This window comes from Hypanus sabinus, chromosome 9 (genome assembly GCF_030144855.1).
Source record: "Hypanus sabinus isolate sHypSab1 chromosome 9, sHypSab1.hap1, whole genome shotgun sequence".
In the NCBI taxonomy this organism is placed as follows: domain Eukaryota; kingdom Metazoa; phylum Chordata; class Chondrichthyes; order Myliobatiformes; family Dasyatidae; genus Hypanus; species Hypanus sabinus.
The window spans coordinates 143,937,888-143,955,994 of NC_082714.1; the positions used below are offsets into that span (position 1 = coordinate 143,937,888).

The 18,107-nt window shown below is 40.8% G+C and overlaps 1 protein-coding gene across 1 annotated transcript in view; it reads left to right on the top strand.

Moving 5' to 3' along the window:
- LOC132399870 (disks large-associated protein 1-like) overlaps nucleotides 1–18,107 on the top strand; it is a 582,904-nt gene that overhangs the window by 536,280 nt on the left and 28,517 nt on the right. Inside the window, exon 6 of the mRNA XM_059980732.1 lies at nucleotides 6,632–6,852. Coding sequence (XP_059836715.1) covers nucleotides 6,632–6,852 — 221 coding nt within the window. The remainder of the gene's footprint in view (nucleotides 1–6,631; nucleotides 6,853–18,107) is intronic.

Consider the following 18,107-nt stretch of genomic DNA (forward strand, 5'->3'; position numbering starts at 1 on the left):
TACCGGAACAAAGGTGGATGTTTTGAAGTGGAAGGGCACTCTACACTGGGAGAGGGAGAGATTTGCCTGGCACCAGGCCTCAAGCTCTTCCACTTCCTTTCTCAGCACTGTTGGTGATGAGCCCCACCACTGTCATATCATTGGCGAACTTGACCATATAATTGCTTAGGTGTTTGGCCATGCAGTCAAATGTGAGCAGAGTGTACAGCAATGGATTCAGCACACAGCCCTGGGGGCACCCGCATTGAGGATGATAGGGAGGGAGTAGCAGCTGTGCACCCTGACTATCTAAAGTCTTTTGGCTAGTAAGTCCGATACCCAGTTACACAGTGGTGTGTTTAGACCAAAGAGTAGGAGTTTGTTCACTAAGGTTTGTGGGGCATTCATGTTGAATGCCAAACTGAAATCCAGAAACAGCATTCTGACATAAGTGTCCTTGTTTTCTAGGTGTGTCAGGGCCAGGTGCATGGCAGATGGTATGGGATCTGCCATAGAGCAGTTCTGTTGGTAAACATACTGGTGAGTGCCTGTCGTGGCAGGAGTGAAGTTTTTGACTGGCCATTCAAACACTTCATAAAGATAGGCATCAGTGCCACTGGGTAGTAATCATTTCATTCTGAAGGTGTAGGGTTCTTTGGAGCAGGGATGATGGTGGCTGAGTTGAAGCATGTGGGGACAGCATAATATATTGAAGATGTCTGTGAAGACATCTGTGAGTTGGTCTCAGTAACTTTTTTTTGAGTGCTCTGATTTCCTCCACATTCAAACACTATGATGGTAGATTATTTGGCTGCTGTACATTGTTCCTTAGTGTAGGTGGGTATGTGAAAGAGAATAAGTTGCAGGATATGGAAACTAAGAGAAAAGGGAATGGAACTGATGAGATTCCTCTTCTGCGTGGACCAGATGGGCCTCATCTTATGTCAAAACAAGTCAGTAACAAAAACCAGCATCAGAGAGTAATGTTAGAATTGCCAGAAAAGCACAGCTAACAAGTTCAGGTCTTTTATATGAGAAAAAATCCACTCTTACATACAGGAGGTAAATCCCAGCAGTTGGCTGGAATTGCCAACATTTTTCAACAAGTTGGAGCCTATTATTTCTGGTAGATCAAGCTCTACAAGTATTAAGGAACAGTTCTTAATCTGAAGTATAAATAGAGAAGGAAGGAGAATTAACATTTAAGTTTGTTTCTTTCAAAATAGTTTTATCACCCTTATGAATTTTATAGTAACAAAAATCTGTTGATTCCAAACTAGTACTGGATTAGAATACAACACTGTCTTTTATCTTTGACTATAGATTTGGTAAGGAGTGACAGGTATATGTGAGATTCATTTTGTACAAATCAATAATTCTTGGTGTCCAATCTAATTTTGAAAATGAACAGTAGCATTTGACCCAGTCTGTTCACATTTATTTTTTTCCATATGAGCAGCAGCACCAATCCAAGTCCCCAAGGGAAGGGTTCAAACCTGTAACCTCAACTGAATGACTTCTGTTTCTCCACAGATGCTACGTGACCTGCTGAGGATTACCAACTTTGTCTGTTGTTGTGCCCAAGTGCGTGTCTTGTTTTTGTATCCCTTTTTTGCATCCCATTTCCTTCAACTATCGAGCAAAATTTAATTTTTATTTGTGATGAGTACTATATCCAGAAATGCATTCCACTTCCTGACAATCCAGCATGTTAAAAGCACTTCTCATGCTTCTTGCCTTAACCTTTTACTCTTACATTTATGTCCTTACATTCTGTCCACTTGTATATGTTTCAATCCTTCACAAGTTTATTAAAACAGACTTCCACTGAATAGCAGAACTAGTTTTTCAAACCTTTCTGTGTGTTTGTGTGTTAATAACTAACAGTAACTTACTGTTGACTATGACACATCACCCCTCGAGTATCATAGAACCCACAATGTACAGACTATCTCAATTATGATCTACTAAGGTTATGTATATTAATAATTACATCTTGACTTTCATTTTCTATGCCTCTTTTGCGAGGTTCTGTTTCTGATTGGTGTTTTATGACTTTAGTTATTCAGTGGCTAAAAATGTTGCTTTGTTTTGCTTTCATATCATTTGGCTTTCACCTTTTCAAACTGCTGCTGTCACTCTTAACTATGTTTGGACAAAATGTATGACATCTCATCTTGTAAGAGGTTTGTAACAGCGTCTGTAAATGCAGACACTGTCCCGCTGAGGTTTCTACCACATCAGTTGATGTGCATCGCGAACAGAAGTGACCTCAGGTGCTGGTGCTGTGAAACACAATTACCCACTTGTTAATGCATACACTCTCCATTTTAATTAGCTATTAGTCCAAGTTATTGCACTTCCAACTGCACATACCTTAAGCTTTCAAATAATACAATTGTTATGATTTTGGAGGAAGCCGGCAGGCCACCGAGTCCTTGAAAGCTCCCTCGAGATTAATTCATTTCAGCTGTGTTCCCTTGCACTTTTGCCATATCCCTGTAAATTGCTTTATTTCAAGTTACTTTTGAAGTTTACGTACGAAAGCCCTGCTTGACTGTGTCTCAGCACAAAGGGTAGGGCATGCAGAGTAAGTGATAGGGTGCTACGAAATGTGGACGAAATCTGAATATCCTGAGGTCGGGTGGTGAAGAAGGCATGTGGCATTCTTGCTTTAATTTGTTGGGGCATTGGATATGATAAGTTACAGTACGTTGTAGAATGGATGTATAGTGGCTGTTTCCTACAGTGGGGGAGTCTAGAACCAGAGGGCACAGACTCACAACAGAGGGGCATCCATCTAGAACAGAGGTGAGGAGGAATTTCTTTAGCCAGAGGGTGATGAATCTGTGGAATTCGTTGCCGCTGACAGCTTTTGTGGTCAAGGCATAGCGTATAGCTAAAGCAGAGATTGATAGGCTCCTGATTAGTAAGGGTATCAAAGGTTACCTGGAGAAGGCAGGAGAATGGGTTTGAGAGGGATAATAAATCAGCCATGATAGAATGGTGGAGCAGACTTGACAGGCCGAATAGCCTCAATCTACTCCTGTTTCTCATGGCATTATGGTCCTAACATTACAAAACTCTGTTTAGACTGCTCTTGGATTATTATGTGCAGGTCTGGTCACCACACTATAGGAAGGATGTGCTTGCACAGCAGTGTATAGTAGATGGGATTTTTGTTTTCCCTGTAGCAGAAGAGGCTGAGGGATCACCCAAAAGAGGTATATAAAATTAGAAGAGTTGTAGTTAGAGCAGATAATCAGAATCTTTTGACCATGATGAGGCAATCAAAAGCAGGTTTAAGATGAGAGGAAAGAATTTTAAAGGTGATCATGGGAAAAGTATTTTTACAAAGAGAATGTTTGAGTGACAGATGAATAAAATAGAAATAGAGGGTTACATGGAGGAAAGGGTTAAATTGATCTTGGAGTAGGTTAAAATGTTGGCAAAGAATCTGTACTGTAATGTACTGTACTGTGGTCTGTATCTGAACCAAGAGCAGATGATGGAATCAAATAAAATCACTCTGGTTAAGAGATATTTAGACAGGCACTTAAATATTCAAGGTAAAGGTGGGAAATTGAAACAAATACGATTAGTGTAGACTAGCAAAAAAGTCAGCATGATGAGATGGGCTGAAGGACCTGTTTGTCTACTGTAAAACTCTGTGGCTCTATGACCACCCTAACTGGTGATAAGTTCTACTCTTTGCGTGCTGTCTGATAAACCCTTTGCTCCTCACTTTAAATTGCTGCCCTGGTCTTTGAACCATTAATTTATGGGAGGAACTAAACCCAACATGTCCACTTCTAACAAAATCCAATTTATGAAACAATTTTTCCAAGATGAAGTGGAAGGATTGGCTGTTATAAACAGTACTTTTGTGCAAATATATTCTGAGAGTCTGTTTCATGGCACTGATAAGTGTTTTTTTATGTGACTGTTGATTTGCCCACAGTGGTATTTTGTGTGATAGGTATTCACTGTCCTAGGCCAGGGGGACTCAAGCTCAGAGACTATACCCTCTTCCTATTTCACACACATCAATGTAGGACACAGGACTTCACTTATCATGTTACAAGTACATTCCTTACTCAAAATGCCTATCTGAAGGTGTTCCTGATTCTTTGCAATTTTATTTTTATCTTATGAGTCATGTTTTCTAATTCAATTTTAATTTGCTTCCCACATTTTTCATCAACAGCATTTTGAAACTTCATACTTTCCTCTTAAATGCTACGGGAGGTGATCACATGCACCATGGAAAAGGGTCTCTTTGCCCAACTCACATCACACTTTGCTGACTATGTTGCTGTCCCATTAGACTACGTTTGGCCCATTTCCCTCTAAACCTTTCCTATCTAATCCAGATGTCTTTCTTCTTTCTTCTTGGGCCCTTAGCTCCCAGAAGAGGATAAGCCATTGATGATTTCCCATCTCCATTGTCCAAAGTCAATGATCTGGTTGGATGTTTCTGTAATCTATTGTATCCACTGTACGGGGATTAGCCTTTACAGATTCATCAGAGCCGTTTTGGCTGGCCTCACCTATCTCCGCCTGTCATGACAAGGACATTGGGTTGACATTGAGAGTCAATCCAAATGTCTTTAAAAGTTTAAATTGCAGCTGCTTCTACCACTTTCTCAAGCAGCTCATTCCATACATGCAAGCTGTATGTGTTGACACTTTCTAGTCAGCTTTTTAAAAATATTTCATCCTGATCAACAATTTTGTGTGCAAATTATCTCCCTGCCTTTCCTTAGCTACTTCAACTTTCATTTGTCTTTCTCACTTGCTTAACAATAGTGGTTATTATCTCTTCAGTTTGTACCTTGAACTGCAACAATGTACAGTTACTGCTCCAGATTGTTCATCCAGATTTAATCCATCTGTGTTTTGGTCAGTTCTAGCAACATCTCTCCCATTATACACATGCAAATACACTGCTTGCAATCAAGCTGTCATATGGTGGCTGAAAATAACAGAATCAAGAGCATTCTTCTAAAGCTTTTCTCTTTGAGCATTTGCTGTGCGATTGTAAGGCTTAAATCCAACACTTCACAGCTGCCCAACATGATGCCACAGTTATGTCAAAATAAGGAAACGGCTGAAGGCTGTTTATGTTCTTGCTACAGCTTTCCATCAATGCATGATGATTGCACTAGTCTGTATGTTGCATGCTGGATGCAACTGTGAAGCAACATCCAAATGTTGATACAAAAAGCTTGAAATTGCTCATTTCTTCTTCCGACTTGGAGCTTGGCTTGTGCAGTGAGCTGATTAATACCTGATTCCAAATTTTTGTCCATTCACATCGGAAAAGGGAGAATCTGTGCCAAAGATGAGAGCCTGAACATTTCAGGGCTGAGTTGTGCGCATTCTATCATAAAAGTGTCCAATTTATTCAGAAAGAATCTCAGAATATTCTGGTGGCTAAAGGGACATAGCATTGAAAGTCATTACGGAAATGAAGTGTCACTTTCTGCTAAATGTGAAAAATGGCTTTAGCCTTTGATAAATACATGCTTGGCTCCAAAGTTGCCAGATTACAATGATATTTTGACTGAGTAAAGTTTAGAAATTGGGTTGAATTCACTATACACAGATTTTCAGACCAGACTGGCTGCATTGACATTTCTGATCAAGTCTGTTGAGAGCTGATTATCATTTAGACGATTTACAATAGTGTAAAGCTGGGCAAATATTCTGACTAGGATCCACCTTTTATCAAGAGTAATTAAGAATAAACTGTTGCTAACTGATATTTATTATGTTATTCCATGAAATCGTACTGCATAAAATTTTTCTAGTGTGCATAATTCTGCAAGTGCATTAGCTCCCCATGGTTTAATTTAACATTTGTCCAAGGATTCTCAAATAGAGGAAAAGGTACGCTGTAATGTTCTAAAACAGAAAATAGCTCTCAATCCGTAGATCTGTCAGAAATGAAAGATGCTTCTGAACTGTAAGCCAAACACTGTGATGTCTATTCAAACTCTGAACCCATTTTTTTGTGTAAACATTGCCCAGTGGGACTAACATTCTAAAGTGTTGCTGCTCCCTTGAAGACCTGGCGACTGATGAAGTAAAGGGAAAGATTTTGATGATTTATTTTCAGTCTTAAAGCATAAAACCTTGTCCTTCATCGCAGGTAAAAGTAGCTTTAAGGATTTTAGGGCAATGGTGTCAACACTCTGAAGCAGCCCATGCAGTATAAAACTGGGACATTGTCAGTAAAGCAAACCTACAAAATAATAGGTTGCAGAAAACTTGGTAACATCTGGGCTCGTGATTGTTGATATAAAGATTCAATTGTTAGCAAACATGTTCTGAATTTGAGATTATTTGCGCAAAAATGCTGCTCTCACTGTGCATGCAAGCTGACAGGATGTTCTTTTAAGTGAAACAGTGATTTCTAATAGCATTTGACAGAGGATGCATAAAGTAGCTATCCTGATGTGCTCTCACATACATCGTGTCATTTGATGTGGTCAACAACTCAAGAGCATTTTTTCCAGAAATTTTGACCAGCAGCAAATGTTATCACGATGTAGTTAGTCTCCCTCGAACCACTCTCTTCTGGCTTTTTTTTTAAACATATGAAGTAGGAAGTCATTTGGTCTAACAAAAGGTTCTCCATCTTGAGCAGGTCCCCCTTCACGATGACTGGAATAGCACTCTTTCACGTGGAAAAGTGGGCGAAATTCCCTGTCGGCGAATGCGCAGCGGCAGCTACATCAAGGCAATGGGAGACGATGACAGTGAGGACTCTGAGATGAGCCCCAAACCATCTCCAAAGACTGCAGCGCGACGTCAAAGCTACCTGAAGGCCACGCAGCAGTCTCTGAGTGACCAGATCAGTCAGCGGAAGTGAGTCCCTCATCTACGCTCATTTTTTCAGTTTGATTTATTACATTGATGCAGAAAAATAACATTATTTTCCATGGAAAGTGATGGTGTTTCATTATCATATTCTTTCTAACAATCTGCAAGTTATTGAAAAAAAACACTGCCAAAAAGGGTTTCCAAACTACTAGCTCCTACAAGGCAGCACCCACAAAATGCTGGAGGAACTCGGCATGTCAGGCAGCAGCTATGGAAATGAATAACCAGATGACATTTCAGGGCTGGAAAGGAAGGGGGATGACGCTAGAATAAAAAGGTGGGGAGAAGGGCAAGGAGGAGAGCTAGAAGATGTTGAGTGAAGCCAGGTGAGTGGGAAAGGTAAAGGACTGGAGAGGACGCAATCTGATTGGAGAGGAGAGTGGACCATAGGAGAAAGGGAAGGAGGAGGGGACCCGGGGGGGGGGAGGTGTTAAGCAGGTGAGAAAAAGCAGGAGGCCAGAGTGGGGAATAGAAGAAGAAGAAGGGGGGAGGGGATTTTTTTTTTTACCAGAAGGTGCAATCAATATTCCTGCCATCAGGTTGGAGGCTAACGGGATGGAATATCAGATGTTGCTCCTCCACCCTGAGGGTGGTCTCATAAAGGAGGCCATGGTCTGACTTCAAGGTACTTGCTGTTTGCAGTAATTATAAATGGATTTGTTTTGGGAAAATCAGTAGAAGCAAGTTCTCCATTCCAGTTAAGGTTCAAGGTTGTTTAATATCATAGGAATTAAAACATCTTCTTGGGTGTATAAGAATCCATTGAGTGGCCTGGCTAAAGCACCTGGATCACATTTTTATTTGTAAGACATGATGTAAAGATAAGAATTGTTACAGTATATATTGTTGGTTTTCTGCTTATCCTTACAATATTGTGGAATTTACTTCTGGCCCTTTGAGCGATGCCACTCAGCAATTCCCCCCCACCTCCCCATTTAATCCTAGCCTTATTAGGGGACAATTTACAATGACCAATTAACCTACCAACCAGTACACCTTTGGACTGTGGAACGAAACCCATGCAGTCACAGGGAGAACATACAAACTACTTACAGGCAACAGCGGGAATGGAACTTGGGCCGCAGGTCTGTAAAACATTGTGCTAACCACTACACTACCATGGTACCCCAATGATGACCCAGTTTTGGAATATGTCCATATGCTTAAAAAGTGCAATGCATCTGTCTGTACTAACCTGAAGGACAAAATAAGAGAGACTCAAGAGATTGTGATTGTTAGAATCAGGAGCAAAAAAGTTCAAACTCTGGAGGGAAATGGACAGTTAATTTTTCCATTTGATATCTTTCATCTGGGCTGAAAGAGTAGAGGAGAAATAGATAAGTGTGGAGAAGGGTGGGGCAAAAGCTGGCAAGTGATAGTCGGAAGGTCTTCAAGGGTCCCAAAGGGTCTCGGCTCGAAACATCAACTGTTCATTTCCCTCTGTAGATGCCTGCTGACCTACTGACTTCCTCCAGTGTTTTTGTGTGTTGCTCCACATTTCCAGTATCTCCGGTCACTGAGTGATAGTTGAATCCAAATGAGGAGTAATGAATGCCAAATGGAAAAAGAAAGAGTGGGAATAACAACAGAAGCTGCAAGCTGATTGGTAAGGACAACAAAAGGCTGTATATGATGGAATTTGATGAGAAAGATGGTGCATGGAGCATAAGGGAGTGGCAGATGGGAACAGTGGGGAAAGAAGACCCTGTGGGGGAGTGTGTGGCAGCTGGAGAAGGTGGAGGAAGGGAACAATGTCTAACAGTACTACAAAGTTTTGAAGAAAGCAAACGTTGAGACGAAGTGCATCTGGACACCAGTCTTTAGTGATACTGTTGACAGTACCCATACCAATTATTACTTCATTTTTTCTGTAACAGGCAAGTATAAATTGATATTCATTTGGATATTATTGCCAATATGAATGATTGTGATCAACAAATCACAGTAATATTCCATCTACATTTTGCTTATTGTGACAATTATACTTATGAGTTTACATCAAAGCATTGATTTGGGGAGCAAATCTTAAATGTACTGAATTGAACAGACAGGTAAACCAATCCTGGGAAGCCTCGGCCTTCCTTGGATTGTGGCTGGAGTATCTAGCATGATCCATTCTTTTCCTTAGAATGGCCACATTGAATGGAAATTGTTTTGGTGTTTTTTTGTTAATTTTTGTTAATAATAATGTCATTAATTAAATTATTTGAGTTTTGCTATGAAATAGTTTTATGGTTTTTTTAAGTTTTTAAAATCAGCTAAATCTGTTTCAAGTTTCTCAAGTGATTATCACAGCCATTGGGACAATAAGTTCACAAAGCTGAGTCACTGCTCATGGGTCAGCATTCTTTTTTGGAACAGTTGGATTCTGTTGGGTATAATTGGGTCAAGCACAATCTAGCCCCAGTCTGTTCCAGCAAAGAGAGCAGACGATCGGTATTAGCCTAGGCAGATAATAAGCCCTACTGCTGCTCTTCAAAAGTATTGCTTTAGTATCTTTCAGGATTCAGTTCAATAAATGTCACGTGCAAAAGTTGGCAGCAGCATTCCAGCATAGAATTTGCGCAGACTGCTTTGAATAAAGCCCACTATGGGCATCACGGTAGCATCGCAGTTAATGCAAACTTCTACGGTGTCAGAGACTAGGGTTCAATTCCCACCACTGTCTGGAAGGAGCTTGCATGTTCTCTCCATAATTGCATGGACTTCCTTCAGCTGTCCCAGTTTCCTCCCACATTCCAAAGAAGTACATTCGGGATAGAGTTAGTAAATTGCAGACATGCTATGTTGGCGCTGGAAGGTTGGTGACACTTGCCCTCAGCACAACCTCGGACTGTTGGTTATTGACAGAAATGACAGATTTTGCTGTATGTTTCAATGTACATGTGACAAATAAAGCTAATATAATCTAATCTAAGTGGGAACTGAGCCCAGAATTTTTTGACTGAGAGGTGAGAGAGCAGTTAACTAAGCTATGGTTGACAGGCAAAATGTTGACCAGATTGATTAGGATGTGATAAATTGGGATTTCTTTCAAAGTAGTATAAATGCATTTGAATGAAACTATACTTTAAAATATGAAGTCTCTACATATTTAGTGCATTCCTTCCTATAGACCACACTACGTCCAGCAAGAGAGGCCCAGGTCACGTTTGCATGACCTTGCAAAAGAAAATTGCTTTTGATAAAACAGCATCAATCTAACTTGTTGACAATTAGTCATGCTCAATAGCTCAGGCAATCGTATCTTACAGCTCATTTACAATGCAGTGGCTGGCCATTTGAGAATCTGCAGAGGACACCCTGGAGCCCAGCTTGGAACACTTATCTCATTAACTTTAATAGACCGTAATGTCCTTGTATTGATGAAACCATTCAATTACTCTGAATCTATTACCAACAGTACACCAGAATAACATCCACATCAATAGCATGATTCCACTTTTGCTGGAGTTTGTTTTGCCTCTTGATTCATTCATAAAACAGAGGAATATAAATTTCTCAGTTGCTTCTGTACTTCCATTGTTTGCCCAGAGTAATGGTCAGGGGCATGCAGAGATGATGTGGGGGCCAGCAGGACCCAATAATCACTGAGTATATAAATGTCATGGTATTATTATTAAGGAATTAAATATCATTAAGTATATAAATTTATATTTATGCACAATTAGAGATTGGTCATTTTGACATTGTGGGCATGACTGAGTCGTGGCTGAAAGAAGGCCGTAGTTGGGAGCTTAACGTCAAAAGATATACTTTGTTTTGAAAGGACAAGCTGGAAGGCAGAGGTGGGTGGTGCAGCTTGTTGGTAACAGATGGAATTACACCTTTGAAAAGAGGGTCAGAGAATGTTGAATTTTTGTGGGGGGAGTTAAGAAACAGCAAGGGTTAAAAAAAGCACATTGTGGGAATAATATACAGGCCTCTAAATAGTAGCCAAGATGTGAGGTTGAGATTTCAAAGGGAGCTAGAAGAGGCATGTAATAAGGGTAATGTCACAATTGTAATGGGGGACTTCAGTAGGCAAGGGGATTGGGAAAATCTGATTGGTATTGGATCGCAAGAGAGGAAATTTCTTGGATGCCTACAAGATGGCTTTTTATAACAGCTTGTACTTAAGCCTACCCAGGGAAAGGCTGTCACAGACTGAGTGTTGTGTAATAACTCAGATCTTAATAGGGAGCTTAATGGAAAGGAACATTTAGAAGGCAGTGATCATGATATGATTGAATTCATACTGCAATTTGAGATGGAGAAGCATAAGTCACATGTATCAGAATCATAATGAAATAAAGGGAATTACAGAGGCATGAGAGAGGAGCTTGCCCAGGTGGATTGGAGGAGGTACTGGCGGGGATGATGGCAAAGCAGAGATGGCTGAAGTTTCTGGGAATAGTTCACAAGGCGCAGGATAGATTCTGACAGAGGAAGAAGTTCTCAAATGGTGTTGCTAGGCAATTGTGGCTGACAAGGGAAGTTAAGGACTGCATAGAAAACAAGGGAAAGTCATATAAGGTAGCAAAACTGTATGAGAAGTTGGATGATTAGGAAGCTTTTAAAATCCAGCAAAAGGCAACTAAAAAGAAGCTAAAAGAAGGGAAAAGATGAAATATGAGGGCAAACTAACCAATAATATAAAGCTGGATACTAAAAGTTTTTTAAGTTATATAAAGAGTAAAAGGAAGATGAGAGTCCTGAGAGAGGTTGCTGAAGAGATAACAAATGCATTGGTCATGATCTTTCAAGAATCACATGATTCTAACATGGTCCAAAAGGTCTGGAAGATAGCAAATGTCACATCACTCTTTCAGAAGGGAGGAAGGCGAAAGAAAGGAAATTATAGGCCAGTAAGTCTAACCTCAGTGGTTGGGAAAGTGTTGGAGACTATTATTAAGGAAGATTTTTCAGGGTACTTGGAGACTAGTGATAAAATAAGTCAAAGTCAGCGGGGTTTCTATATAGGGAGATCTTGCCTGACAAGTCTGTTAGAGATCTTCAAGGAAGTAACAAGCAGGGTAGACAAAGGAGAGGCAGTGGATGTTATTTACCTGGATTTTCAGAAGGCGTTTCATAAGGTGCCACAGGAGGCTGCTTAATAAGATAAAATCCTATAGCATTACAGGAGAGATACTGGCATGGATAAAGGAATGGCTGTCAGGCAGGAGGCAGTGAGTGGGGATAGAGGGACCTTTTCTAGTTGGCTGCCAGTGCCTAGCGGTGTTCCTCAGTGGTCAGTATTGGAGCCGCTGCTTTTCACATTGTTTGTCAATGTTTTGGATAACGGAATTGATGGCTTGGTGGCAAAGTTTGTGGATGTGAAGATAGGTGAAGGGGTAGGTAGCACTGAGGAAGCAGTGTGATTGCAGCAGGTCTGGGTCAAATTGGAAGAATGGGCAAAAAAATGGCAAATGGAATGCACTGTTGGGAAATGTCTGATAATACATTTGGGTAAAAGGAACAGTAGTGCGGACTGTTAAGTAAATGGGAGAAGGTTCAAACATCAGAGGTGCAGAGGGACTTGGGAGTAATCATGCAAGACTCCCAGAAGGTTAATTTACAGGTTGAGTCTGTGGTAAAGAAGGCAAATGCAATGTTGGCATTTCTTTCATGGGGAATAGAATATAAAGGCAAGAAGATAATGCTGAGCCAGGCTGCTTATCATCTTATACACTTCTATCAAGCCACCTACCAGCCAGACCACACTTGGAGCTTTGTCAACAGTTTTGGGCCCCATTACCACAAAAAGGATGTGTTGTCATGTGAAAGAGTCCAGAAGAGGTTCACAAGAATGATTTTGAGAATGAAGGGGTTAATATATTGGGAGCGTTTGGCACCTTTGGGCCTGTACTCACTGGAATTTAGAAGAATGCGGGGAGATCTCATTGAAACCTACCAAATGTTGAAAGGACTAGTAAGGGTGGATGTAGAGAGCATGTTTCCTATAGTGAGGGTATTCATAACTAGGGAACAGCCTCAAAATTGAGGGGTGTCCTTTTAGAATGGAAGTAAGGAGGAATCTTTTTAGCCAGAGAGTAGTGAGTCTGTGAAATGCTCTGCCACAAACTGCAGTGGAGGCCAAGTTTGTTGGTATATATAAGGCAGAAGTTGATAGTTTCCTAATCAGTCAGGGCATCAACAGATATGGCGAGAAGGCAGGTATATGAGGTTGAGTGGGATCTGGGATCAGCCATGCTGGAATGGTGGAGCAGACTTGATGGGCTGAATGGCCTAATTCTGCTTCTATGTCTCATGATGTTATGACACACCAAGGGGAATACACACATAATGTACTGTATCTTTTTAAATTGCCCCACAGAAATGGTAATATTTAAATTCTTGAATACATCCTTGGTACTGCCAGCATTGCACTTTGTCCTCTTTTCAACTCCAATTATCTGTAAAACTACCATTCCTTCTCAAGCAGTCCCTCAGGATTGAGAATGACTTGCCTTGGCTTTGGTTGAGTCAGCTATCAGGTGGTGAATGGGGCCAATGCAGAAACAGCTGACTCTCACAACGACACACAAAAATGCTGGAGGATCTCAGCAAGTCAGGCAGCATCTATGGAGGGAAATAAACAGGGGACATTTCAGGCCACTGGAAAGGAAGGGGACAGAAGCCTGAATGGGGAGGTGGTAGAGTACAAGTTGGCAGGGGACAGGTGAGACCATATAAGGAGGAAGGTGGGTGAATGGGGGTATGAAAGGGAATGCAGTTTCTCTCTTCGGAGTGTAGGAGAATGGAAGATGGCTTGATAGAAGAGTATGAGATGGTAAGTGGCATTGATAGAATGGACAGCCAGTACTTTTTTCCCAGGGTGGAAATGGCTAATACAAGAGGGCATAATTTTATGGTGATTGAAGGAAAGTATGGAGGGGGGTGTCAGAGGTAGGTGTTTTAAACGCAGTGGGAGATGCATGGAACACACTTCCAGGGGTAGTGTTAGAGGCAGATACATTATGGAGATTTAGGAGACTCTTAGATATGCAAATATACAAAATACAAGTGAAGGGTTAAATGTGAGGGAAGAGTTAGATTGATCTTGGAGTACATTAAAACGTCGGCATAACATTATGGGCCAAAGGGTCTGTACTGTGCTGGACTGTTCTGTGTATGAAGCTGGGAGGTTCTCTTCTTTTTATACAGGGCTTCTGTGCACATTCAATGCATGGACTTGACACACTCAAAAGCATGCTAAATGCTCAGCCTCGACTAAGGACAGTAATAGGCTAGAGATTTTCTGGAGTTATTGGGGGTATTGCTTTGCTTGAAGGAAACTGTGACCATTACCTTGAATTTTTACATCCATCTGCCTAGTCATTTCCTACCCTGACAGATCTCAGAAAAGAATGAGATGATCAGTGGAGATATACCAGCACCTCATGAGATACTGAAATAAATATATAACTTCTCTGATGCCAGTATAAATTTTGGAACAGTCAGTATAGCTAAAAGAATACAAACATGCTCCTTTTGTTTTTGGGATCTGGTGTCAGACATGTAAATGGTGTGGCATCCTTAATGCAGCTAACTGAGTGTATCTTGAGCTCCAGTGTTTGGAATATTAGCTCTGGAAAGGATGCTGACATTGGTTCTCTCTTTATTTTAATGAAGTTAGAGAATTTTGAAGATATCATTTCAGTGATATCTATTTAGCACCTTGCAATCCCTGCTGTTTGTAATCCAGGTTTCAGCAACATATAGAAGATCAGAGATCAATGTTGCCTGGTGGACAATGAGTTTTGGGCCAGGATATGTTCTTCAAATGAAATGTCGATTGTTATTCATTTCCAAAGATGCTGCCTAACCTGCTGAGTTCCTCCAGCATTCTGTGTGTCTTGCTTTGGATTTCCAGCATCTACAGAATCTATTGTGTTCATCTTCTTCAAATACACTTTCCATTGACCAAGCGTCAATGGCACATTGGAGACGGTGGTGAATGACATTTATTGATTTCAAGATACAGCGCGGAATGAGCCACACCACCGAGTAACACACCTATTTAATACTAGCCTAATCACAGGGCAATGTACTAGACCAATGAACCTACTAACTGGACTGTGGGAGTAAACCAGAGCGTCCAGAGGAAACCCACGCGGCTCACAGGGAGAACGTACAAACTGCTTACAGGCAGTGCTGGAATTGAACTCTGACCTCCAGAATACCACAAGCTGTAATAGCATTGCACTAACCGCTACGCTACCATGGCACCTGGGAGTTAACTCCAGAGTCATGGGAAATGGTGCACAATTTCCAGGTTCTCAACAGAAACATTGACTGTTAAATACAGTACAGTACCGAGGGAACAGATTGGTGGACGACCTTTGTCTTGTGTATGTTATCTTCTCTAATGGTCTATTAATGGCTTGGAGCTAAGCATCCAGGTTTGCTCAGACTTCAACTCAGCTATGGAGTTTTGGATGATCTTGGTTCTAGAATGCAGTTTCCTATTAGCTCTGAAAATTAGATCCATCCTACTGGAATTTATTTATAGGTGAGGCATAAAATTGCAAGCCTAAAGGCTGAGGAAATGGGCAAAGATGTAGTCTTTCTTGACAATTGTCTTCACCGAGATTGGTTTTGATGTTAGCATGTGGCTAGGTACTATGGCATATGTGTAGCTACTGAAAGATGGAAGTTAATTTCTGTTGACAGCCAGATTTACGGATGATGTTCCACAGTGCCTCCTGATGGATGGATGGATTCATTGACTTTTGTGAGGTAAAAAGGCCATGCTGCTCTCTCCATTTTTTGAGGATCTTATCTACTATTCCTCTTGAATGAAGGAATCCACACTTTGGTTTGGGGAACAGCTCCTGGACATCTGGAAAGAACTGGTGAAGGGCATGTCCGGGGCTGACTATAGTTATAAACACCATTCACTCTAAGCTGCATGTGTGTGGCCGCACAGTAACTGAAATGCTCCCACGCACGTAGCCTTTGTTTCCACGCAGCTGGAATTAAGACAGATGGGAAAAAGTTTACGAAATGTAAAAGATTTTCTTTGTTGTGCTGTACTTCATTATACCCTTTAATTCATAAATAAAATCAAAAGTATGTGATTCTTCAATTTTCATTCAGAATATTCATATTATGCATATTACAAAAAAGAGAAAAAAACCAGAGCAATGGTTAGTCCATGCTGCTACGAGAATACTTAGAGGGACATTGGATATAAATGTCAAACTTAGCTCCTCTCTTGAAGATGGTCGTGATTATTGCATCTCTGAGGTCTTGATATTTCAAAATTGCAGTAGAAATACTGTTTACATCCAAAGCCATTCTGGTTTTGAGTGGTGAAATGGCTATGATGGAAGAATGTTCAGGTCTGTTACCCTTGGAAATTTGGCCAAATAGGGTCCTGACACTCCATGTCCTAAATGACATATTGTGGTGTAGAAAATGACTTTTTTAATGTGATAATGTGAGGCAGCAGAATTTGGTCACTACTCATCTGTTAAATGCTGTTCAGTTAGAGACGTTCTCCAACCTGTCTTAAATTATTTCCTATTTTTGTAAATTAAGCCCATAATAGCTTTTTTGTATAATTTACTCCTTAGAGTGAGCAAGTTATTTATTTGTAATCCCCAAAAGCTTACCACAGCAAAGAATATATACAGATGAAGGATTTTTAATTATCATCGTGCCAGGGTTGCAAAACCACAAAGAGACTGTAAATAACCATAAGACACAGGTGCAAAAAGTAGGCCATTCAGCCCATCAAGTCTGGTCTACAATTCCATTTTTGCTGATTTATTATCCTTCTCCATCCCATTCTGCCTGCAACCTTGACAAATCAAAAACCTATCAACCCCCGTTATAAGTATACCCAATGACTTGGCCTCCACAGCCATCTGAAAAATTGAATTTCACTGACTCACTACCCACTGGCTATAAAAGATTCCTCTTCGCTGCTATTCCAGCTGGTTGTCCCTCTTTTCTGAAGTTGTGCCCTCAGGGTTCAAGATTCCCCCACTATAGCAATCATTTTCTTCACATCCACTCTATATTCAATATTCAGTAGGTTTCAATGACACTTCCTCGTTCTTCTAAACTCCAGAGAGTACAAGGCAAGAGCCATCAAATGTTCCTCATATGTTAAACTGGAATCATTCTTGTAAACGTCCCGTGGACCCTCTCCAAATACCAGCACATCTTTCTTTAGATAGGGGGCCCAAAACTATTCACAATTACCAAGAGCATCTGATCAATGTGTTATAAAACCTCAATATTACATCTTCATTTTTGTATTCTAGTCCTCTCAAAATGAATGCTAACATTGAATTTGCCTTCCTGACCATGGATGCAACCAGCAAGTTTGCCTTCAGGGATTTCTGCAGAAGAACTCCCAAGTCCTTTTGCACCTCTAATTTTTAAATTTTCTCCCCATCTATGCCTTTATTTGTCCTACCAAAATGCACAAACATGCACTTCCCCACACTATAGTCCATCTGACTCACTTTGTCCATTCTCCCAATCTGTCTAAGTCCTTCTGCAGGCTCCCTGCTTCTTCAACACGACCTGCTCTTCCACCTATCTTCATATCGTCCGCAAACTTAGCCACAAACCCATCCATTCCATCATGCAAATCATTGACATATAATGCGAAAAGAAGCAGTCCCAACACTGATCCCTGTGGAACACCATTGGTCACCTGCAGCCAGGCAGAGAAGGTCCCCTTTATTTCCACACTTTGCCTCCTGCCAGTCAGCCAATCTTTTATCCATGGGCTCTTACCTTGATAAGCAGCCTCATGTGCTACACCTTGTCAAAGGCCTTCTGAAAATCCAATTAAACAATATCCACTGACTATCCATTGTCTATCCTGCTTGTCATTTCCTCAAAGAATTTCAACAGATTTGTCAGGCAGGATTTTTTCTTAAGAAAACCATGATGATTTTGACCAAATTTATCATGTGCCTCCAAGTACCCTGAAACCTTATTCTTAATAATGGACTCCAACATCTCTTTCCAACCACCAAACTCAAGCTAATTTTCCTATAATTTCCTTTCTTCTTCCTTCCTCCGTTCTTAAGGGAGGAATCTTCCAATCCTCCAGAACCATTCCAGAATCTAGTAATCCTTGAGAGATCATTGCTAATGCTTGCAAAATCTCTCCTGCTACCTCTTTCAGAACCCTAGTGTGTAGTACATCTGGTCCAGTTTACCTCATCTACAAACAGAACCTTTCAGCTTCCCAATCGCATTCTCCTTAGTAATGGCAACTACACTCACTTCTG